At 39.7% G+C, this 24441-nt stretch overlaps 1 protein-coding gene across 3 annotated transcripts in view; it reads left to right on the top strand.

Moving 5' to 3' along the window:
- Positions 1-24441, top strand: part of LOC117424152 (ankyrin repeat and fibronectin type-III domain-containing protein 1) — a 127301-nt gene that overhangs the window by 31903 nt on the left and 70957 nt on the right. For all 3 annotated transcript variants that reach the window (XM_058992307.1, XM_058992306.1, XM_058992305.1), the window contains exon 5: positions 1415-1638. In XM_058992307.1, coding sequence (XP_058848290.1) covers positions 1415-1638 — 224 coding nt within the window. The remainder of the gene's footprint in view (positions 1-1414; positions 1639-24441) is intronic.

Here is a 24441-nt window from a genome sequence, read left to right as displayed (position 1 = left end):
TAAACATATCATATACAAAACTTTGAAAATCAAAGAATACAATTCAGTACAGCTTTGACACATTACAGAACTTTAGCAATTGTTAAACTTCAAAAATTCAGTAAAGTATTTCTATACTTTGATACGCTGTTAAGGCATTGTAATAACGTGCCATTGAAAATAATAAAATGAAAGTTTTAGCTGCTCAGTAACAGACAGGATCTCCAGCCCTTACTGACGAAATAGAAGAAAAATCAAGGACGAGGTCACTGTTTTAATTCGCTTAACTGCAACAATTTAAAGCCCGGTATGCCAACGTGTCTATGAAAAAAATAAAATAAAAACGCGTTCGCGGACAGATGAGATCCTGGTAAAACTTTTGGCATTTGCAAAAATAGCGTTGTTTAAAACTGTTCCCTTACCTTATTAACACCTGAATTTAAGTTTGTTTTTCTGTTAGGACTGTTAAGTAGGCAGAGTGAAAACAGATAAACTTGAGTACAGTTTTTTTTTTTTTATGACATTTAATCAAGAAACCGCATTTGTTCAAATATAGGCAAAGGAAAAGAAACTGAAAAGGATGCGTCCTTCTATGCAGTTTTCATAAAACAAATAACAAACACATTCCATTTAAATTGTAGGACTGAAGGTATATACTGAATGCCTCTTCTGTGTCTCCTTTGTCGCAGTCAATAAAAGTTTTTTTTTTTTTCGTTTCTCTCTGCCATGTTGAGCCGAGTAGCTGCAGACAGTGGTTGTTATCATTAAAGCGAATTTCAAATCTTGTGGTTTTAATTTTAGCGGCAGGGGTTGGTTGCCTAGTTACTAAGTGCAGCAGAGTAGCACACATAACGAAACAAGGGAAAATCGTGAGTAAAAATAGAATCGGAGTTTCTTTAATGCAATCCCGAAATCAGGATTTGTGAGTTGAATTTACCATACAGAATTCGTGGGATTGCAACCACTAAATACACCACATGTGATTACAGGTGCGTTCGGTTGATTAGACAGTAGGGTTGATCAAAGATCGGATAATTGACTCTCTACTGTATTGTATATAAAATAAAAAGCATGCTGCTGGATCACTGTATACGTTCATATCCTTAATCTGGAACATGATGTTTTCACTTCTTGTCTGTGGGAATGCTGTGTGCAATTCCTGGAATTTAAAACTCATTTACAAAAACCCACCGGCAAGCCATTTAGCACATTTTTAAAAACATTCTGGTTTAGGGTTAGGTGTCAACCTTGCCATGAGTTTTAAATAACGGATCTGTGGGATGATCGGGGTTCATAATGAATGGTACTGTGAGAGGCATGAAATGCACTATCCCTGCAATGAAATGTGTTGGACCCTGGGCTCGGCTCGCTGCCCCCCCTGAGTATTCACATGCTATCAGTTGTCACTTTGGTATCTTTTGTTTCCCTTCACTAGGAGCACGGCGCTGGGAATATGACAGAGCTGAAACACTGCCTTCAGCAGCCGAGAAGCTCAATGCCAGCAATGATCCTGCTGTGCTCCTCTGGGAGATCGCAGACAAGGCAGCCCTGAGGAAGAGTCTCTCTGCTGACGAGCGGCTACTCCAGCAGCAACGCAAAGAGCAGCACAAACTGCTCAGCAGGCTGGAGAAGGGCAGGAGCAAGCTGAGGAACATTCACGTGAGTGCAGCTTTCACAAGCTTTTCAAACAATGCTGACTGCTCGCACCCAGTCACGTTGGAGGATCTGTACTTGTGTGTTTGATTACGTGTGTGGGTGCTGCATGTTTGTGTTTGCATGCCATGTACCTGTGTTATGTGGGTATCGTAAAAGATGCTCAACTTACACATTGTGTCTGTGACGATATCGAACTCTGTGCTTTATCATATGCTGCGGGTGGGTTAGTGGGTTATTGCAAAAAACGAGAATAAAAATCATATATATAATGTTTTACGTTGTTACTTGTTCTACAGGTTCAACTGACAATACTATCATAATTTCAAGTTACGTTTTACATACATAAGTTGCATCATATTATTGCCATAGTAATCATCAGCCTTGTCTGTATGTGGATGTGAATACAGCACAACTTGCTAGACCTCGTGGTTCTTTCTCATAGATTTGCTACTATGATCATTACTGCAAATTAGTGTCCGTTTAACCTTCTGTAGCCCTCTTTGATCTGTGAGATATGCAAGACTAAGACAACGTACCCTTTGCTAGCCAAAGAGAGAGTGGTGCCTTGATGAGAGCTGGTTCTAGGGACATTCCTGATTAATAACACTCGGCGTACTCTTGTGAAAACCATCAGAGGACTTACAGCACAATTATGGGAAAGTTAACAGACGCACACTGGAACGATTACCTATTACCGAAGAACCCTCAGGATTTCTTGGTGGATTTGCCAGTTTGTTCATTGGATTAAAGAAGAAGAAAGAAATAGCCACTTTAAAAAGAGAATTGCTGTTGAATAATGCACGGGAATGTATAAATTGCTTGTTTCTGTTTAGGGCAATCTTCATCTTCTTTTTGTTGTTTAAGTACAACATCCTAACCTTTGCCATGTGTTAAATACACAAAACCAGGCATCAGCTTGCTGAAGGGCTGGTTAAGTGCAGACAAGCGTGGAGAAAGCGTGATGACTGGTATCAATGCAGAGTGGTAAAGCATGCATGTAAAAATAATTCATGTGGAATTAGCTGCAGAGATTCAATTAAAGAAATACACACTGCATTGTTAGAACTGCCCAGAGGAAGCGGTGAATATGGGTTTTACAATAAGGGCTGTCATTTTAAACGCACACTTTTTGCTAAAGCAGTGGTCCATTTGGCTTAGTCCTCCTGCGTCTAGAAGTATAAATAAATAGCACCATAGGACATGAAAATAGTGATAAAGCACAGCTGTGTTTGACTGAATCCTCCCCTTATTGACAAAAATTATAATGAATTTCTCGATGCTTGTCGTCTGCCTCAAAGCTTGTTCAATCAAACCATGTACAGACTAGCTCTAATTCGTAGCGGAAATATTTTTCTGGAAAAGAAGGAAATTGAACTTGTTGTGCATTTGCAATAGTTTATATTACAACCATGTACAGTATTAATGCAGTGACTGTTGTGGTTTATTCTTCACTGAAGGAGTGTAATGAATTAAACCAAACAGTGTCTCATCTTTTCCTGACTGTCTGCAACAGAAGCATGTAAATCAGACATATGCCACCATAGCGAGCACGATTATCTTTAGGTAAAGGGCATTGCCCTGGAGCAGTATATTACCCCCACCTATAGAAACCACTGCAATTCTGCTTCACCTGCTTCAAATTAAGCCCAGTTAAACTGACAGAAGTTATTTCCACTGGCTGAAAATAATGAGAGATTGCAAGGGTCCCCTTAGAACTGATCAAATGGAATCGCTATGCAGATGTGCCTGTTTTTTTTTTCTTCATATTTCTTCATATCGTCTGAAAACATTTGATGCTTATATGGCGTCAAGCCTCTAAAATGTCACAATATAGAATAATAATATAATAATATATATCTATATTTTTATATAGCGCCTGTCATAGTGGACCACCATCACAAAGCGCTTTACAGAGGTAGGCTGTGAACTGTGCATTATATGTAGAGTCACTTACAATAGGACATTGATTTAACATCTCATCCGCAGGATGGAGCACAAGGAGGTGAAGTGACTTGCTCAGGGTCGCACACAGTGAGTCAGTCAGTGGCAGAGGTGGGATTTGAACCTGGGACCTTCTGGTTACAAGCCCTGGACTTAAACAACTGGACCACCCTGCCTCCTGTATCTGGATGTGTGTTCTTAGTTGGCCAATTAAACTGTGCAGTTTTATTTATTTGGTTGTCTTCCTGGTGTATGTTTGTTTATTTTGGCAAGTTGTTTAAAGCCAGATTGAAGACTCATTGATCTCAAGTCTTTTAAGTGATATGGGATTCCAAAGTGCAGGCAGTGGGCATGGTACATGCTAGATTCCCCAGAACATCTGATTTTAATGCTGATTTTAATACCCTCCTTAACTTGTGGTATAAAAAAAAAACAAAAAAACACACAGTTGGTTCAGCTGGAATACACCAGAGTAGTGGCACAGGGTTCGGGTTCATGCACACCTTGGTGTTCATTCAACACAATAGGTATGACAGGTAGGCAGCGCTGTGAGTGGATGACAGGTGTGATGTGGAGAAAGAGAAATTAAATTCAGGACAGTGATCGGACAACCCTGCTTTAGGGGCAATGGAAGAACCATTTGTTATCAAACGGTTCCTCTTATAAGGAATAGAAATGCCGTGCCTTTTATCTTCGAGACAGACCGCATTTACAGTATGATCTGAGTGGATGACATTTAATAGTCTTTTGCAGTTTATTGTCACAAGTACAGTAGAGGCCAGGGCACAGTTGTGTTTATTATGAGGTGTGCAGTCCGCTCCGGTTGTAGTATACTGTTGTGTTTTTGCTAGTCTCGTATACAGGAGGTGTGCATTACAAGGGATGTAACCCAAGTCTGCACAGTCATGCTTGTTGTACGCAGCGTGTGTGGAAACGACTCTGTACATTGAGGCACCGCCCCGGCACAATTGCTAAAGTCTATTAGTGATTCTCCCATCCTGGATGTCAATAAGTTGCTTGTGTTAAATAAACAAGCAGTTGAACTGGAGCACAGAAACATGCTTAGCAACTCAACAAATCGATAAGCAGTATCTACACATTGTTTTCCTCACCCGTTAGGTTCAGTGCTTCTTCTAATTGCCTTTTTGAATGTGTGTCTTCCAGAAGTAAGGGTGACGCATTACAGGACTGTTCCCTTGCTCGTTTATATGGGAAAAAAAGATAGACTTGGATGGATAATAAATGTGTCAGCTCAGGAACCACTGCTGTTTGAGATCGAGCTGTTATTTATATCACAGCCGTGTTTGAAAAGCATTCAGATGCTCTGGAAACGTGCTGTCAAAACACATGCTGTTTGACTTTGTTCTGTTTTTAGGAACATGCATGTCTAGAACTGCCAATAACTTTCTGGTGATTTTGAGTTTGGTTGATGATGCACTGGCCCGCAGAAGGGAATATATTACAGAGGGACAATATTGTGTGGCCGGCTGCAGTGGTAATGAATGCTTTTTTCACATATAAAGACACAAGATTGTCTGAAAGTGCTCCTACTCAGGAACTCAGAAATCAACTAGATGGCAGACTGCTAGGGCATTTGATGTATTTATATATTTTGGATAGGCGTAGCTGTTAAAGATAATGTTTGACTTTCATCCATTAATCTCTCTGTTAAACAAAGCTTCATTCAACAAGCAAAAAGTCTGCATGAATTGCTGGGCCCGCCTGACAAAAAATGTATAGTCAGCTATGTCTTGACTGCAGTCTGCAGTGCGAGAGAGAGGGAAAAAAGGCTAAGGTTATTTTTTAAGCATGTCACAATATAGGATTTATCTGTGTGTTCTTAGTTGGCCGATTAAACTGTGCGGTTTTATTTATTTGGTTGTCTTCCTGGTATAGATTTATTTGAAATGACAACATTTGCCTGAAGATGACAAAGATGGGTTGCTCGCCCCCTAACTCGCATTGATTTCTTTATTCCTGCTAAATGTGCCTGCTTTCAGAAATAATTTACGTGAGTAAAGCGAAATGCGTTGGGCAGATTCATGAAAGCATCATAAATCCACAGGTTTGACCAGGACTGGGTAGATGTAGTAGGTAACCGTAAAAATCCATATCCTGTCTTCTATCCTTTTTTTGTTTGTTAATTAACTGCATAAAGACAGAGGCGCCAATGTCAGTGCAGAGGATGCTCTAATAGAACTGCTATGTATGTCACTGTGTTTAGACCTGCACAAGCACACCGCATCTACACTCTGTCGAGCATGTACCCGGTATAACACAGTTAGGAATTTTTAGGAGCTTTTGACGTTCTTCTTGCTCAAGACCTTGGCATGCTCTACAAATCCCTGCAATCGTTGTAAAACATGTTAATGTCAGTCAGGGTTGCTAGCTCGGACCAGCCTCTTAGCTACAACGTTTTTCAACTGGGAGGCGAAACATGAGAGAGAGCTTAGCTACGCTAATTGAACATGCACCGTTGTTAACAGCATTGTTTTTGTCTTTATTTGGTTAGTCAGTAATCCAGGGCTAATATTGATCTGAAGTATAGAAATTCAATTTCTCACAGTTTGTGGTGCAATACCTTCTCAGAACAACCTAAACTGGCTACTGTTGTTTAGATTACTTTACCACTTCAACACTAGGTACCTGTACTAAAGAATAACCCTTTCAATCAAATCAAGAATGGAAATGAGAATGCTATTGCACAGCAATGTGATCCATCCCAGGTTTTACTGTCTATAGTGTCTCAGAGGTACCTACTGTTTGTCACAGTAAGAGAATGATCTAAACTGCTGTACACTGTACACTGAGAGTATTGCTTCCATCTCTGCAAGTGTAGTAAAGCATAGTAAATGCTTTTTAAAAAGCAAGCTAAAGCTCAGTACAAAGGCATGGTAAAAATGTGGTCAAACTCCTGTGCAGGTATTAAAGGATGCATGCAGTCACAATAAAGAGTTGCTGCAGGTTATGTATTCATGGTGTGCATTCATTGAGCCAGGAGGTTCATGATTAATGCTCTTCTGATGCTTTTTGAATGCATGTAGAATATACGGTACTCAACAGTGAAAGCTCCTGCTGCAGACATGTGAATCATTAGCACATTGTGTTCTGTAGATCAGGATGCACTGAATTGTGCAGCAGGTTCAAGTATTTCAATACGTTCTAAACGGGATGTGAGTCATTTTATTGCACAGTAAATTGCTGTGATTAATCGTAACTTTTTTTTTAATCCACACTCCTCAAGGTACAGTTGACATTTCATGATGAATATAAAGAAAATGCATGTGCATTATTTTGTGGAATTAGTATGCTGTGTTTTAATTCGCTTGGAAGCCTAAAGACGAGGTGTTCAGTCATAGTGGAAGATGAATGCAGCCTAAACTGTGTCTAGACATACAGGTTCTCAAACTGTTTTATTTTGGGTGTCATAGAAAACGAGGAAAGGCGAAATTGCAAACAAGACTTTCAACATTTGTTTTCAGTGCAGCACAGTTTTTATGTCCTGGTATATCGCATCTCACCACAGCTTTGAAAGACCATGCACATTCAATACATACAGTACACCCTCGCTATAACAAACCTGTCAGGGTCCAAGCCTTTTGTTTGTTATATCAAGAGGTTCGTTATAGTGAAAGGACAATCAAAATGAACGACAAACTGTTGGAGTAAGTTAATGAGATGATATTGTGAATACAAGTAGAATTACATGTACCTGTTCGTTTCATGTGTGCAGTATCCTGCCTTTGCTTTATCCTATTCATTAAAGAATTAAAACGCAGTACAAAAAGCAAAAATCCAGAATTGAAGCTTTTATATTCAAAATTAATCTGACACAAATCGTTTCAAAGTGCACCAAATCTTAATCCAACATGCAAGAATCCCAAACTGAGTTTTTATTCCAAACCAACTCGACATGAAAAATTCATAAGATCCTCAAGTTTTTTTTTTTTTTTTTTTTTTTTCTTTAATCAATTTTGCTTTGCCGCATGGTTGCTCAACAAGCCCAAAAACAGAGTGCTTTTTGACAACCTGTATTCATGACTGAGATGCCCGCGTTACTCCTTTTTTCAAACGATCAATATAGTTTCCAGCTTTGTTGCAACATAAAATTATTTTCGTTTCGGATGCATAGTTACACAGCGTGCGCTTTTTATTAAACAAAAGAGCTGACTTCACGGCGGAGGTGGCATCCCGTGCTACAGACCGGGATGTTGACAGTGTGTGTTTTATATGATCTTTTAAAAAAAATTTTATTTGGGGTCCAAGGGCCAGGTTCGTTATAGCCGAAGGTTCGTTATAATGAAGGGCGTTATAGCGAGGGTGTACTGTATGTTGTTTTCCAAAACAGTGTTTCTAAAATATTCTGGGGACCCCCTGGGCAACCATTGTGGACCTTTCTGGACCCCACTTTGAGAACAACTCATCTAGAATGTAGTCTCTGATACTGGCTGATAGAATGTGGTCTCTGATACTGGCTGATAGAATGTGGTCTCTGATACTGGATGATAGAATGTGGTCTCTGATACTGGCTGATAGAATGTGGTCTCTGATACTGGCTGATAGAATGTGGTCTCTGATACTGGATGATAGAATGTGGTCTCTGATACTGGATGATAGAATGTGGTCTCTGATACTGGCTGATAGAATGTGGTCTCTGATACTGGATGATAGAATGTGGTCTCTGATACTGGCTGATAGAATGTGGTCTCTGATACTGGATGATAGAATGTGGTCTCTGATACTGGATGATAGAATGTGGTCTCTGATACTGGATGATAGAATGTGGTCTCTGATACTGGCTGATAGAATATGGTCTCTGATACTGGATGATAGAATGTGGTCTCTGATACTGGATGATAGTAAGGCTGAGCTTGAACCCAGATTTGTATTTGGATTCATAATAAATGTGAAAATGTTGTTGGTTTCAGAAAATCTCTTAATCAACAGGGAATCATTTTGAAACTATTGCCTGATTGTGACCCAAAACCAGTACCACATCTCACAACCCCATATAGGAACCCCATTAGAGACAACCTGCCTGAGATTGAAATTGTCTCTAAATGGTTACAAGCTCACTTAGCAACATCCACGGTCAGTTTGGATAGCTTAGAAATTAAGAGGTAATTTCCTTTATAGTATGGAAATGGAAGGATGCAGGAAATAATTGAAGTGTCATTTTTGGAAGCTAGATTCTCAGATGCTGCAAGTCTTCAAGCCACGCTGAATTAAAGGGGTGAAATTCTCAGAAAACATGTGGAGCAGCCTGTTCTCTTCTTGGAAATTGTAAATGGGAATGATATATTATTAACAGAACAAGGAGAATAACCTCCAGGGGCACCTGCATGGCTGAATGTGGTTCTCTTTTTATCTTAAAGAAGTTTCATGGTGAATGCACCATTTCTCTGTGAGTGATGCGTGCTCAAACATTTTGTTTTGTGATTTTCATTGAAGGCTTCAAGTCGGATGTGACATTCTGAATCTGCGGTTGTAAGATGGACCGTCTGTGCATACCAACACAGACACTGTGGATGTGGCCAGAGAATGCATGTTACTCAATTTATTCAGTCTAGAAATAAAATCATTCAAATGAAGGTACATTTTCAGGTAGGCAGTGTGGTCCAGTGGTTAAAGTCCAGGGCTTGTAACCAGAAGGTCACCGGTTTAAATCCCTCCTCTGCCACTGACTGACTCACTGTGTGACCCTGAGCAAGTCACTTAACCTCCATGTGCTCCATCCAGTGGATGAGATGTTAAATCATTGTCCTATTGGAAGTGACTCAGCATATAATGCACAGTTCACAGCCTACCTCTGTAAGGTGCTTTTTGATGGTGGTCCACTATGAAAGGCGCTATATAAAAATAAAGATATTATTATTTATTATTATTTGTTCAATCCAATTCCCAATATGATATAAACGGGCTTCCAAAACACATTACCCACATAAGCATTTATAAATGAACTTCAGGGCTCAATACACACTTTATACTAATTTAATATCTGCCAGTGCTGTAACCCAGGGAATTTCATGCATCTCTAGTTTGTAGCTTTCTCTTTATGTGGTGAGTTTAATGCATATAACTGGTTTCATGAATGACAAACATTATTCTGCGTAGCTATGTAGTATATTACACACGATCATTATGAACATAGCTGGTTCATAATTCACTAAACCAGAAATGCGTCTCATGCACAGATCATTGTATGTAATAGAAACTGTTACCTAACGGATGGATCAGTTGTTTTAGAATTGCATTGAATGGAAATGCATTTGATGTTAGTGGGAGGTGATTCGCTGTGGAAACTCAACGCGGGTGGAATCCACTTGCAACATCTCAACAGCTTGTACATATTTGGCTTGAATTTGTTCACACAATTAAAGACATTCAGAATAGAAGCTCTGGGACTTATAAAAACAACACATCAAACAATGATTCACTTTGTAGGTCCATCAAAGAATAAATCTCATGGCGACAGAGTATTCTTTACAAAGGTTGTTTTGGAGCAGATGTACATTTTGTGAATGACAATGTTTTATGCATCATGGGTTTAATGTCTTTTTGTATTCAGTGGTGCTGTTGGAGAGATGCTAATGTCAGAGAACATTACTTTTACAGCAAGCGAAGCTGCTTCTTGTTCTGCAGTGCTGCTATGATTTCTTTGTGAACAGAACAATGCTTGTTTCGACATGTCTAAACTGTGTGAGCCATTAATCAACACATTTTTCATCTCGAACTCCCCAGTCGGCAGTTGTAGTAGCTGCTCCATAGAGACAAACACCAATCTATTCCAATCTCAAATATTCTATTGTGTGGAGTACTGTTACCTAATGAGCTATAGCATAATTAGGGCTTCTGATTTTTGGTTTTTATTAATTGTATTTTTCAGTGCTTATTTTTTTATCTATCATTTTTTTGGGGGGGCTTTCGTTTTTGATATTATTATTATTATTATTATTATTTATTTCTTAGCAGACGCCCTTATCCAGGGCGACTTACAATTGTTACAAGATATCACATTATACATTATTTCACATTATACAGATATCACATTATTTTACATACAATTACCCATTTTTACAGTTGGGTTTTTACTGGAGCAATCTAGGTAAAGTACCTTGCTCAAGGGTACAACAGCAGTGTCCCCCACTGGGGATTGAACCCACAACCCTCCGGTCAAGAGTCCAGAGCCCTAACCACTACTCCACACTGCTGCCCGATATACTGTATGAAATTAGTGTTTTCGGTTACTTTCCAAAATGCTTGAGTGTTTTATTTTTTTCTGTCAAAATATGTATAGTAACTCGACAGTACTTGCACACTTAAGTTGTACCTTCTTTCCTTTGCTGTCTTCCGCAACGAAATCCCTATGGTCACAGGCACATTCTTCTGGGGGTTTTGTGTATAGGCATTTTTTTACATTTCACCAAAATCCCGCTAACAAACCTCCATTCCTGATTGTAATCTCATTTTAAATCTCGCAAGCGGAGTCTCCAATTGAAATGTAGGAATGTGCTTCACTCAGTAGTTGGGGCGGGTTTAAAGTATTCAGAACGAATCAATGATAGATTCAAGTCAGGAAGGCGGGACATTGCCCAGCAGCACTGGGAAATGTATTTATTCTTATTTTTGTAGTAGGTTTTATTTTTTAATGGGAATAGGGTAAAGTCGAATTGATTAACCATTTCCACAGCTTTTCCGATGTTTATTGGCTATCCACCGATTTCATTTTTTTTTGTATCGGGGGTGTTTTATCGGGTTTTATCGGTTAATACCGAAAATCAGAAGCCCTAATCATAATTCATTCATTCACATGCATACACACCAGGGATCGCCCTTTAGGTCAGCTTCAATTGATCATTTTTATTTTTTTTGCAGGAAAGGCTTCAGACAGTCAAGTCAATTGTAAGTCTTGTTTATGCGAGCGGGCAGCAGTTACAAATAAGAAAGAAATAATTGAAGATGCTCACCCAAATATCCAGGAGAGAGATGACCGAGGCCAGCACCCCAACAGACAACCTGAACATGCTGGCTCATGCTGTTAAAATGAGCCCCTGTTCATATTGCAGTCACACTTGCTAAGACGTCTCTCATGTAGAGCGCAAAGTAGCTCTTACTGCTTTAAAACCACTTGGGCTGATTTTGAAATGAAAAAGAAATTGAATCTGCTGCTATAATCCATTTTTAATTTACTAATAAACACAGGCGATATAAGTTGGGGTGGCTAAAAGGATCAGGCAGTAAAACACCTGATATTGGATTCACATTAGAGTGCAAGAGGTTTTGGAATGCATAACATATTAAAAGCAATGGCAGCTGTTACTGGTAACTGTAGCTAAATATGTGTGAAGTCATAGAGACTGCTTTCAGCTGATGCAAAGCTCATTGAGTATACAGAAATCAGTGCCGATATTAAAATGTTTAAAGAGTGTTATGGGTTTACATCGGCAGTAAAAAAATAATTGAGAGAGGTTCTTATTTTGTGAATACTACAAATTGAATAATGCATTTCATGTTCTGCCAGCAACACATTTGAATTCTTTGTGAATCTCCTCTCTGGTAAATTACTTTTCATTCCACTCCCTGGAATGGCACAAAGTTGTGTTAGGGAACCCTATAAATGGTATTGGAAGTGTTCATAGATTTTTACTAATATTTCTTTAAAGGTGTTACAGGGAAAATGGCACCATAGCATTTTGTAAAGAAGTACGCTATTGCAAACAACGCAGACATCTGGTAATAAACTAAAGAAAGTACTCAGTTTGCTGGCCTTGCTTTCCAGGAAGTGCGCTCCAGCTTTACTTCTTTGGTAATTTCACCTTAGTTGTACATTTTGGGTCGAAGCATGATACTGGAGTAAAGCATGTCAGTGAATAGGGGAAGCAGCTGATTGGTTATTGACCGGAAGGAAGCCAGTGAAGGGGTGGGGACAAGTTCCAGGCAGTGCAAGACAGTCTAAAAGCATGGCTTGCAAACAGAGATTTCGTTAACCCACTATACTGTAGTGTTTTAAAATGAAAATGCACGTTTGCTAAAACATGTGCTTCTTTCAAAACTGTACGCAAGCCCTGTCAGTGGATGTGCATGGCAGACTACATGCAGCTGTTTTGTGAGCTCCAGGTACTTTAATGTGGGGTGGTCTGTTCAATGCAGCGTCAGTAAAACCTAAAGTGCACTTTCCTGTTTTAAAAAGCCCTTTTTTCCACTTCATTTCTTTATTTATCTGTGTGAGTGTGTGCAAAGAGGCATGCAGGCAATGCCATTTAGAATGCGTGGCTGGGAGCAGCAAAACAAAGGTGCTGGTTACAGGGGCTGGGAGAATTTCCCTTGTTTGATTTGGTTTTGTGTTTTGTCAGGAATACCTTAATTCAGTACCTCTTGGCAAAATGAGTAGCTACATTGTGACATAAGACTTAATGAAGCAATGCTTATGAGTTGGGTTAATCGTACATACATTATAGATACGTAACTATTACAAATCATCCATCCATAACCATTGAAAAAGACAAACAGACTTCTAGCTGTTTGCCATTGGATTGATTATTCTAGTATTTCTAAACTAACATGCAGTATAAAGACAATGCATAGCTTGGTTTCTTTTTTCATACTACCGTACATCTTCTGACTTGTGTGTTTTAACGTTATGGATGACCACCCTAACCCACAGAGAGATGCATTCTTGTGTTGTAACCGGCAGCAATAAGCAGGGGGTAGTGACGCGGAAACTACCCAGCAAGCTATCTCAACCTTTTGTTTCACTTTAGAAACCAAGTGAAGTGACAGTACAGCGTTCATGTTGGCAGGGTTTTTGCTACACTTGACTTTGTAAGTGTGTAGCATTCGCTTGTGAATGTAATAATTACCTTACTCTGCACTGATGCTTCTGAAAGCAAGAGGTCACAGTTACACCAATTACAGCTCTTGGGTTTCTTTTTAATTTTTTTTTCCTTTGCTGAACAAAGCCAGTGGTCTTTTGCTCTGTGTTGATTTTGTAATGATGGAATGTGTTGCTGGGTAGATTTCACCTCTTAATATATGTATGTGTCCTTTTGCCTCCAGAATGAACGAGCTGTACTATAGGTTACTAATACAGGGAGCGACTGAGGATGGGAGAAGCTCAGATTCACAACACAAGGAGGGAGTAGAAATAGCCTATTGGATGCCACTTATTGAGAACAAACCCCATTGTGTCTTGCATAATGCCAGCCAGTTAGCCTGTGCCCTCAATTACCAGAAATAAATCCTTTGAGATCCTGCAGAAAGCGCTGAAAGAGTCGATACGCCTGTTTCAAGCAGGGATGCACATTTTTTGACTGGTTTTGGGAGGTGTAAATATATCCCATTGGAGACGCCAGTGTTGGAGTTTAATCCAATTTTGAAGATAAGTTTCTCTGAATTAGCTGCAGCGCCTTAATAGCAGATGTATTATCCAATATTCATAGATTAGTGCAGGGAGGAATGCCTAGAAGCACGCCACCTTTCTTATACCTGCTGGGCTCCTGTCTCTGAGTTCTGAACACTACTTTATTCTGCCTTGTTTCTGTGTCCAGGAATTTCCACTAAGCCATTCTGCGATTTCCACAGTTCATTGTACCCAGTACCAGCAAAAAAGCTCTTGTAACAAAAGCCAAGAGGCTAAGCAGTCACAAGCGGCCCACTTCATATGCCCAGTGCAGACCCGCACGACACACAAGGACAGTGATCACCAGTCACCGTGTGCATACACATGAATCTGTCCAGGGACAGGCAGGGGGAAAGGGCAGCCTGGGGATTGAATCTGGGACCTTTGGAAACAAAACATGAGCTAAAGGAACGTGCTGGTAAGCACTTCCTAGAAATCCTTTTAATGATGTGCTAGATGAAGGCATGTTGAAATTGGCAAAGAGTAGTCATGCTGAACAGTATGTAATCCTGACAGGACACCAGCCATTAAACAGGGAAAGCTAATAAGAGAGTGCGGAGAATGCAGCTAAGAAAACCTGAAATCAGTCTACCGGGGAAGGGAGTTGATGGCAAGTTTAAATGTAATCGGGGCAAAAATATTTGGAAAAAGGATGAGAAAAAAATGATTGTCATTTCCTGCACATCATTTTCAACGCAAAAGTTTTTCCCGTCCTTTTTGAACGCAGTAGTTGCACGAGTTAACTTACAACCAATGTGATAGTTAATCGTTGTGTAGAGTTTAAATTGCATTAATGGAAACAGACTCCTTGCTATAAGAGTTTTTAAACAAGTACAGAACTCTTTATTGATGCGCTGTTATTGGGACCCTGACAGATGTTTGCCTGGATTGTTTTATTTGCTCACATCGTATGCTCAGAAAGATTAGGCAAGTTTTTATTAAAAAAAATTGGTTTAACATGTTGCATGAAATACTTTTTATTGAATTGTTTTTGTTCAGCAGGCAGCACCAGCGAAAGAAAAACCAATGAGGCCATGTTGGCGAGAGCGATGCTGTCTTTGCATTGCATGATAAAGTTCTGTGATGGTGTTTGAAGGCAGTGTATTCTGTCAATGACCAGAGCCAAGGTTAAACAAAAAAAAGAAAAGGGTAGAAAAAGGGCTGCGTTTTAATGTGTTGTTGATTTAGCAAAGAACCGAAGCAATAGGACAGCATTGCATAACCGGAGCCTTCTAAAAAGAACAAGGAATCAGAAAAGCAACAAGCTTCTGATCATTTTGTTCTGGAATCTCCCTTGATTAAATAGGAGTGTGTGTGTGTGTGTGTGTGTATGTGTGTGTGTGTGTGTGTGTGTGTGTGTGTGTGCGCGCGTGTTCCACCTCTAAAATATTGATGAACTGGTACAAGAGATACCCCTGATTTATTGATAAACACTTGAATGGGATTTGTGCCAGGTTAGTTTCAAAGTGCTATTATAGATAGTGCTCAGACCAGTGTGTGGACTGCTGTTTTCTTTTAGATCTGCTTCCCTTTTCTTTCTTTTCTTCTTCTCGTTTTGTATCTATATGTATTAAGCTCTTATTTCTGCGAGGGGATGTCATTGTGTGTCTCCCCTGTGGCCTCACACAAGTCTGCATTCCTGCGAGGGCTCTTCGTGTTTACCTCGCCTCTGACTCTCCTCCGTGGTTTCTGGCAGGCAATGGAGAATTCTTTCATGTCTCTAAATTTAATCAAAAATCCAGACCTGCAGGCTGCCTAAGAGTCAAACAGAGCAGTACGAAACACTAAACTTAAAATGAGCTGCACATTTTATTTGGACGGAATTTAGAAGTATGGGGGTGGGGGTGGGGGGGGGTACGTTCTACAAATGACCAAAAGGGGGCGAGCTTACACTCTTTACCACACTACCAGAGTTGTTTCATTTATTTTCTGTCTCCTGTTGGGTTAATGACAGGCCTTTCTACCCTAAAAAGCTGATTTGTTGTCTTCATTTCTCCAGGGAAGCGGCTTATCTGTGTGCAAATTTGTAATAATATTGTCCAAATCTTTGCATTGGAACGATTTAACCTTTGCCTAACTGTTGAAAAGCTCAGGATCTCGGAGAAAACGGTTTTAGTTGCCAACCTGTCTGTCTGCTCTCATCTATCAGAACTAACGAACATGGAATCTAGGGCCCTGGAATGCAAACACATTCTAGGACTTTTAAAAAGGCAAACCCAGTGACGTTACGAGCGATCTCAAATGAAGAACTCTTGTTTGCAAAAACTAATATTTCTGAATACCAGCACCATGTACATACATATTTTTTGAATGATATGGCATAACGATTCTTTGATCAATATAATAGTCAGTGGAGGTAAAAGCAAAAAATGTGAAAATGCTACCCAGTTTCCCTTGTCATTTCAAGAGCTTTGACTTGGCTGATCAACGTTATTGATACAGGTAAAAACCATAGCTTTAACTCTTTCAATACCGACTGCATACAGTTGCAGGAAAAGCCACCCTCAATGAAAACTTCAGAGCGGCAAACTGATTTAATATATGAATATGTATAACTGTGCCTGTTTTACATTTCTTTTTCGTTATGACGCTGAAAAGATTTCCTGGGTAGTTGTTTGTCGTACTGCCATAAATACTTTAGCGGTTGAATAGTGTTGGGAATATAGCACCAGTCTTTAATAGTTAAGGGAAATAATACCGGAATGGGAGCTTTTGTTGTTCCTCACAACTGTACTTTCTCACATGGCAGACTGCTGTCTGTGTGTGTCAGTTTACCTTTGTCACCTAAGCCTTGTGTATAAGTGCATGAAGTATTTCACACTGTCCAGATATTTGAAAAGAGAAGCAAGCTGTCTAAACGCCCCTGTGTAAGGCTCAAGGCAGTGATTCTCAGAGGATCTGCAGGGCTCCATGTTTTAGCACTGACTTTTCTGAGACCACATTCCCCACCTTCGTATTTCATGACATCTTTCTGTTGATTTACAGGCAGGGCTCAGCAATGGTTCTGGAGGTACTAAGGTGGGGTTCGAGAGCACATCTGATGGAAAGACCTGCTTGCTGGATTTATCTGAAGTGGGGCTCCGGAGCCCAGAGTACAGGACTGTAGATAGATCCTGCTACACGATATGTAACCATGTAAGCAAGCAGGGCTGTGTGGGATAGCACCTATAGAACTGCGCTTTTACAACGGGTACTCTTCCTAGGAACTTAGTTTAGCTTGGTTTCTTTTTACAGAAGCATTTTATAGTGTTTTGAGTAGTCTCATTACATTCCGTTCGTTCTGTTTCAGTTCTGTCACATCAAACGCTCCTCGAGTTTCGAAAGAGGTACTGTACAGCCGGTGCCTAGACAGTTTGTGCAGCGGTGAGTTACTGTGTTTTGACAGTGGGGCAGTGCTTTCTTTATTCCTAAACAAACTGGAGACTTACAGGCTGGGGGAGACGCGTTACACTGAGACCTCTGAGCGGGAGAGAGGCTCCACGCTAAAGTAAGCGTTCACCAGAAATTGAAAGAATAAACATCTCCAGGTTAATGGCCTGCTGTGAAGTGCAGATTGTCTGCCGGCGTTTTGCCATGATTTGCTACCCGCCACTTTTTGCCCCCTTCCTATACCCGGCATGCTCACCATGCGCGGTATAGTCAAAAATAGCTACCCAGCTTTGATCGCTTTCTTTTATAATAATCCATAGAATTATTAAAATGACATCTATGGCAATAAGTATCTGTGTAATATGAAGCAATAGCGATAGCTGACTATTTTAAACAGGGGTAATGCATGCTACCTGATCGATGAGAAAGCTATGTGATGCTGTAGTTTCTTGTGCAATGAGGTCTGTGTTTCCTGAACATTTCCAGTTTACACGTTTACTTTTTGTAAGCCCTCAATTAAATGACATTTGTTTCCTAGCAGGATCTTTTAGCAAATAGCTCGCAAAACTAAATAATTTCTGACATCACAATATGGTTTGTTAGAATGAACCTGATGTTCCTATGGTATATAAACCACAATATGACTTGTGAGAATTGAATAGCTCAATGTGACATCAACTGCTCCCGCACAAAGGGGCCACTGTTGTAATGAGCTTCTGCCTTAACCTGTGCACCTGCCCAATCTATCCTCAGTATCCAATAATTTTGTTTGTAATAAGTGATGTTAATAAAGGCGGGGGGCGTGGTGAATCAATAAACACCCACCCAGTTAGGAAGTTCAGTGGCAGGATTAATAGAGAAAAACTAGAAGGGACTCGGGTATATGAACCTGCTGTGGCAAGCGTGTTGTTTACCGTGGAAAGCAAGACTAATGGCTTAATAAAACCTTCCCAAAAGCCCTCCTCAGCAGTGTCTGCTCGGTGCTGCGTGCCGTTCTTCGTTATATATTGAGCTGCCAGGCTGCATTTCACTCTTCAAGCCGGAGATATGTCTTTGTTGCTGCATTCTGTATGGTTTTTCTTTTCTTTCAAAGGATACATTTTAATGGGGTGTTGTCGTCTTAGATTAAAATCAATGTTGTGAGCAGGTTATCAGTTGAAAAAGGGTTGTGTCTGCATTGGAAAGAAATGACTTCATGTAGCTGGTGGGCTTTCTTTTTTGTTCCTAATGCCCTTTAAACGGCATCTGTGTTTTATTACGTGACGGTAGCATTTGTTAATACGGAAAAACGTGGGGGGGGACCCAAATGAAAGAAACTCAAGATCCTTGTTTCAGGTAGCTAGGAGAGCCCATACATATTTATAAAGAGTAATATCTAAGGGAGTTTGTATCTATCCTGGCAAATTACTATCTCCTCCCAATTGGATTCTCTCCTAATGCCAGCCATGATTTATTTATTTGCTGGGTCCCCTTTGGCAGTGCACGGTTTGCTTTTTTTCCCACTAGAAGTATAAGGTGAGCCCTATGCGTATTTTCAGGATTCATTATTGAACTTAAATTGAGTTCTGCTGGCACTCTGGTTTAAAGGCATAGTCCGTTTTGTTTTAAGATTGCAGCCTCCATAGTACATATAACATTCTGTCCTCATGCTTTAAAAGAATAATAATATGGAAGCATGTTCTTATGTAATTTATAGTGTGAAAAAAACACACTTTGTACAGCCATCTGATGCAAGAATCTTAAGAGGGGTCTGAGAGTGACTTTGAGTTCAAATATATAGATTGAAATGTGTTGCAAGCTCTGTACTATACAGACTGGTACACACATTGTTTAAATATCCACGGAATCACTGTACACAGTACGTTCTCTCTGTATATGGAGTATGCGTTTGTTTGCATGCTTTGCATGACGGCAGGTCTCACTGTATGTAAAATGTATATTGTATTTGTTTTTCAAGCAGTGTGGCTTCGATGCAGTGGACAATGCCGCAGTGTGCTTCGTGTGCTTTTGCAAGGAAACCCTCCTGCAATGATTCTAGTGCTTACTGTTTTCTTCCAGTGCACTGAGCATTCCACATCTTAAATGATCATTTGCTGAAACGTATTTGCGTTTTTTTTTATTTTTTTTTATTAGTCGAAGCTCGGGGGAGAAAATAGAAGTCCCTCTGTCTCAGGGTATTTGCTAATGCACGGTTAATTATCACGTATAGCTAACTATAATTCATTTTACAGAGGGGTGGGGGCTCCTGTAGGTAATACTAGCAGGCTTCTGAACTGAAGTAACCCCTCCACAGATTAGACCTGTTTCACTGCTGCTGGTCAGACAGTTGGGGCTTCTAGAACTTCTCACTTCACTTTGCTAATTTTGAACAAGGTTTTTTTTTCATGTTTGTCAGCAGCTAAACTGTAGCACAGTTGTTAAAGCTCTCCCAGTCCTAATTAGGGCAGCAATGCTGGCATTCATAATCAAGCTTGCCTTCCTGGGCTGGAGGAGGCAGCCTCTGTGCTGCTGGCAGACAGTTGCTGGCAGTGCTTGTGGCTGTGATATTAAGTGGCTGCCGAAACTCACGTCCCGAGCTGCTGTTTTATATGTCTTCAGTGACAAGCAGCTTTCACATGGCAGGGGCGTTTTTGCAACAAATTAGCAAGCCGTGGCTTTATTCATTAGGCCATTATAGCTTCATGCAATGGAAAAAAGAGTTTACAGAACACAGCAATTCATAGCACTTTCTATGACACACCTTGTGCTGGTTTTGTAACTCGCTGGCAGATTTGTAAATCTGAAATGGCAGCTTTTCACTATAAATAAAAATTGCATTGATTTTACTTTTTTTTCAAATGTTTGCACTAGACATAGTGGTGTGTTTGATTTTGTAATTTTTTTTTTTTAAGGACTACGATCACATGCTGTACAGTATATGCAATGTGAAATGTTTGTGTGTATATGGTACGGCATGGAGCTTTAATATATACATATTCAAACTTTTAAATAAGAGTAAAGCAGACTCCTCAGACTCCTTTTGCTTCCTGCTTTTGCCTTGAATAAAATGCCATTTTAATGTTCCATTAATCTTGATCTATTGATCGAGGATAATTGTTGCTCTCATGCATTAAATTAGGAACACTTTGAATTTCACTTTAATTCATAGGAAGAACTGTTGCACTGGCATTCGTATGTATTGAGACCATTGTTTTGCTTTGCTGCCAGAACCACTTTCAATGTGCAGCACCACTACACCAGATAACAAATGCATTACTCATGTGCAGCACCTCTACTTTGAGGATTTGGGCATGCTTTTTGATCTTGGATAGATAATGCATAGATATAAGATCTGTATTATCTTTCAGTGTGGCGATGAAGCCTGCAGTAATTTCCATGCTTCTCAAAGCTGCCTTTTTCCCAGTAGAAGCATGGATGGGACAGAGATGCTTCATGGTAGCCTAGAGTCCAGTGAACTCTGTGCAGCCCTCCACAATAGAAGAGGTGAAGTGATGATCTAAGCATCGGCTCTAGATACTGACACCCCTAAACTTTTACATGCATACCGCTGGTGTTTTTTTACCTCAAGGCTGGTTCTTTGACCTCATTCCTGAAATAGAATAAGATTCCAGTGGAATCTTGTAAGATCATTAAGCTAGACCCCAGGATCTGTTCTTAGAAGCCAGGCATATCTACCAGCTTGGTTACAATACCCCGGGTGTCTATTATTGTATGGCTAGTAGCTTCTTCTTTTATTAGGAACAGGTGTGTGTGTCTTACTCTGATAACATGTAAGTCACTACTAGTTATAGAGTATATCACTGGACCAACTGCTGGGTTTTTAATGATCAATATCAAGTTTTAGTTGTGTGGCTTGGGGGGTAGTTGTTTATGAACATCTCAGGTTTGTGAAATATCACTTAAAGAAAAAGTAAAAAACGCTCAGCCTTCGGCGTCGGAATAGCACAGAACATTGGCTCTGAGAGGGGTTTATGGGAAACTTTGACAGCTTTATGAAGGGAAATGGTGAAACTCTGTCACCGTACAGACGGAGGAGGGAGCCAGCGTTATCCACTGCATGCGGGATGGGAAGAGGCGTCTGAAGGGCTGTGCAGTGCTGGCCAGCAGAGAATGGGCTGGTAGCTTAAGAGCCTGGTCCCAGAGGCAGCCTGAATAACAGGTAGACCTGTGGGATTAGGAGACTCTCCCTGATCCAAACCTGTTGGGACCGGACCTTGTTCAGGTTTGCTGAGTACTGATCGGAACACTAGAGTACTGATCGGAACATTAGAGTATTGATCGGAACACTAGAGTACTGATAGGAACACTTTTGCTGATCTAGCCCACATTTACATACATACCAGATTTTATAATTAAGGAAGAGGGATAGTATTTTTGTTTCTAGACCTAATGATGTACCGATCTTGCAGTATGTGCAGTATGTGCTTCTCATCTGCTCGTGAGTTTCATGTCTTATTGCTGGTGTCGGTAGCTGCATGCTGCCCTTTGTCTAGCCGTGTTTTAACATAATCTTCAGGTTTGAACAATACCAATAGCAGGGTGACTAATCTGATGAACAGAACACTTTTATCATTTAATTCAGGGAGCAGGAAAACATTTTTTTCTTTCATATGGTTAACCATTTGCAAACTGTATAATTCTCACCTGTCAGACAAAAAGCTACTGGTTTGGGATTCGGTGTGAACCGGCACAAACGAGCCACTGCATGTGTTTCATAGCAGACAACTAAAAATGAAGAACAGCTCCTGAACCCAAACTCAAAACAGCTCAACAACCCAAGAACGTTTCAGTATGCGAGTAATTGTAATTCAAACCGTTCGAGTGATTGGAAACATTATGAAGTGGTGAAAGAACAAATATCATTTAAAGTCACTTGTTCTTTCAGACTTTTCTGTTTGCATTTCTATGCATTTCATGAATAAAGTCATGAAAAGGAATGATTGCTGTTCGCTTCGATGAGGGCCGGGTAATCTTCTAATTTCTATAGCTAAAAAAGGCTTCTTATCCTATTTGTTTCATTCCTCGCTGCTTTAATACGCAGAGATTTAATGATGTTCTTTTATCACTGTGAACTCCCATTCCCTTGCAGGCTGCAGGGGAGTCATTGTTCTGGGGAGACTGAATCCTAAACTGCGTATCATTTTGCTCTCCTCCAATTGAAAAATTCATCTCCATAAAGTAAAATGTACATCCGGCAGCAAGACTGAAACTAATGCATGAATGCATGCATGTTAGTAAGGTTCAGCCGACTGCATCGAGGTGAACAGTTAACCTGCATACAGGTTCCGTATGTTGTACAGCATGTAAACACCAGAAAACTGTTTACTTTGGACAAGTAATAGCAGACTGATGAGCTACAGTTGTGTGTTATGTTACTGTCTGGTGGTTCTGTGGTTCTTTTCACATGAAACACTGTACTTAGCAGGTTGAAATGAGAATAACCAACATGAAATCAAGATTTGTCATGTTTTTACCAGATTGCTTATTTATTTATGCATTTATTCTCAACATTATATTGAATAGCGTTTTTTATTGATTCATATATTTTTTTTTTTTTAACATCGACAGTGCATGGTGTGGTGCTACACAGGAGAGCTGGCATCTCTTTTTTTGGCTTCACAGTCTGCAATACATAAAAGCCGAATCTCCAGTTTCAGTCATGACGAGTAAGACAGCAATACTGATGGTGTTTTGGCAGGTTTTCTTTGGGGTTCCATTTTCCTATTTGGCGGTGATCAGTTTAATTTAAAACTGGCAGACATGAAACTAACAAAAATAAAAAATAAAACACCTCAGCGTATAAATAGAAACTGTTACACTTAATATTGTAAAATCGGTTATCGTTTGAATTAAATCTTGTAAAATGATCTTGAGAAATATATAAGTATTGTACAGATGAAAAGTAATTTTAATTTAAATGCAAAAAAAAAAGAAGCAGAAAAAAATAGCTGTGGAAATTTTCAGAAGTGGCTTTTTAAACATTCACACTGTGCCTGAATTTGAAATATTCCCTATTCTAAAGTTATTTTAAGTAATTATTTATTTACAGTATTTTTATTTTCATTTGTTTACTTAACAAAATACATAAGTTTGCTGTTCATTTGCCAGCTTGTGGATTTCTTTAACTCCAGTTAGACATTAACACTTTTTTCCAACAATTAGTTCACACTTTGGGCTTCATATTTGTGGTTTATTCTGTCTCCTGTTTTCAAAAGGACAGTGTTTACATTCATGGCTCCTTTAATACACTGATACGTATTTTACACACACACAAGACCTGCTTAATTATGCAATGGAATAAAAGTCTGCCAAGAAAGCAACAAACAAAGACCGCCCCTTTAAGGCTGTCAAAACTTGTAAATTAATGGGTTTATTTATTCTTTCATTTTAAAAATAAAATCTGTCTATCTATCTATCTATCTATCTATCTATCTATCTATCTATCTATCTATATAGAGATATACATGTATATACACACCCTCATTTGATGGACTCAGGTGTATTTTAATGATCTGAACAGCTATTGTGGTCTTGGACCCACTAATATACTTTCTGTAGAAATTAAAGTGAGATACGATCATAACCAGGCCACACATACACGCACACACTCTCACAGAATACTTGATCAGCGTGCTTATGATTGATTTAATTAAAAAATCAAAGCAAACAAAAAGCAGCTATTCCAGATGTCGGTGCCCAGGAGTCGATCCAAGAAGCGGTGGCACATGGCATTAGAAATAGTGCTGTTAACCAGCACATTGAAATAGTAACACATGACCCAGGGCTTTGCAGGAGAGCTGTCTAAGTTGCTGGGGTCCTCTGGGAGACTGTGTATCCATAGAGCCAGCACTGTTCATGTTGCTTTGGTCTGAGTGGACTATTGGTCTGCCTGTCTGTGCGTGCCCTGTACAGGCTTTCTTCAGCCCAGAGTCCTTCCACACTGAAGCCCTGTCTATGACCTACCAGGGTCTGTAGCGTAATAGTTCCATCATGTCATTTTAAATTGCAGTGGTAATAATAATTTTAAAAAGACATGCTTCAGTGAGGCTCGATGTCTTTACTGAATTTTTTTTTATTTGGTTTAAATTTATGGATGC

This window comes from Acipenser ruthenus, chromosome 19, assembly GCF_902713425.1.
Source record: "Acipenser ruthenus chromosome 19, fAciRut3.2 maternal haplotype, whole genome shotgun sequence".
Taxonomy (NCBI): domain Eukaryota; kingdom Metazoa; phylum Chordata; class Actinopteri; order Acipenseriformes; family Acipenseridae; genus Acipenser; species Acipenser ruthenus.
This window is presented reverse-complemented; position numbering and strand designations above follow the sequence as displayed.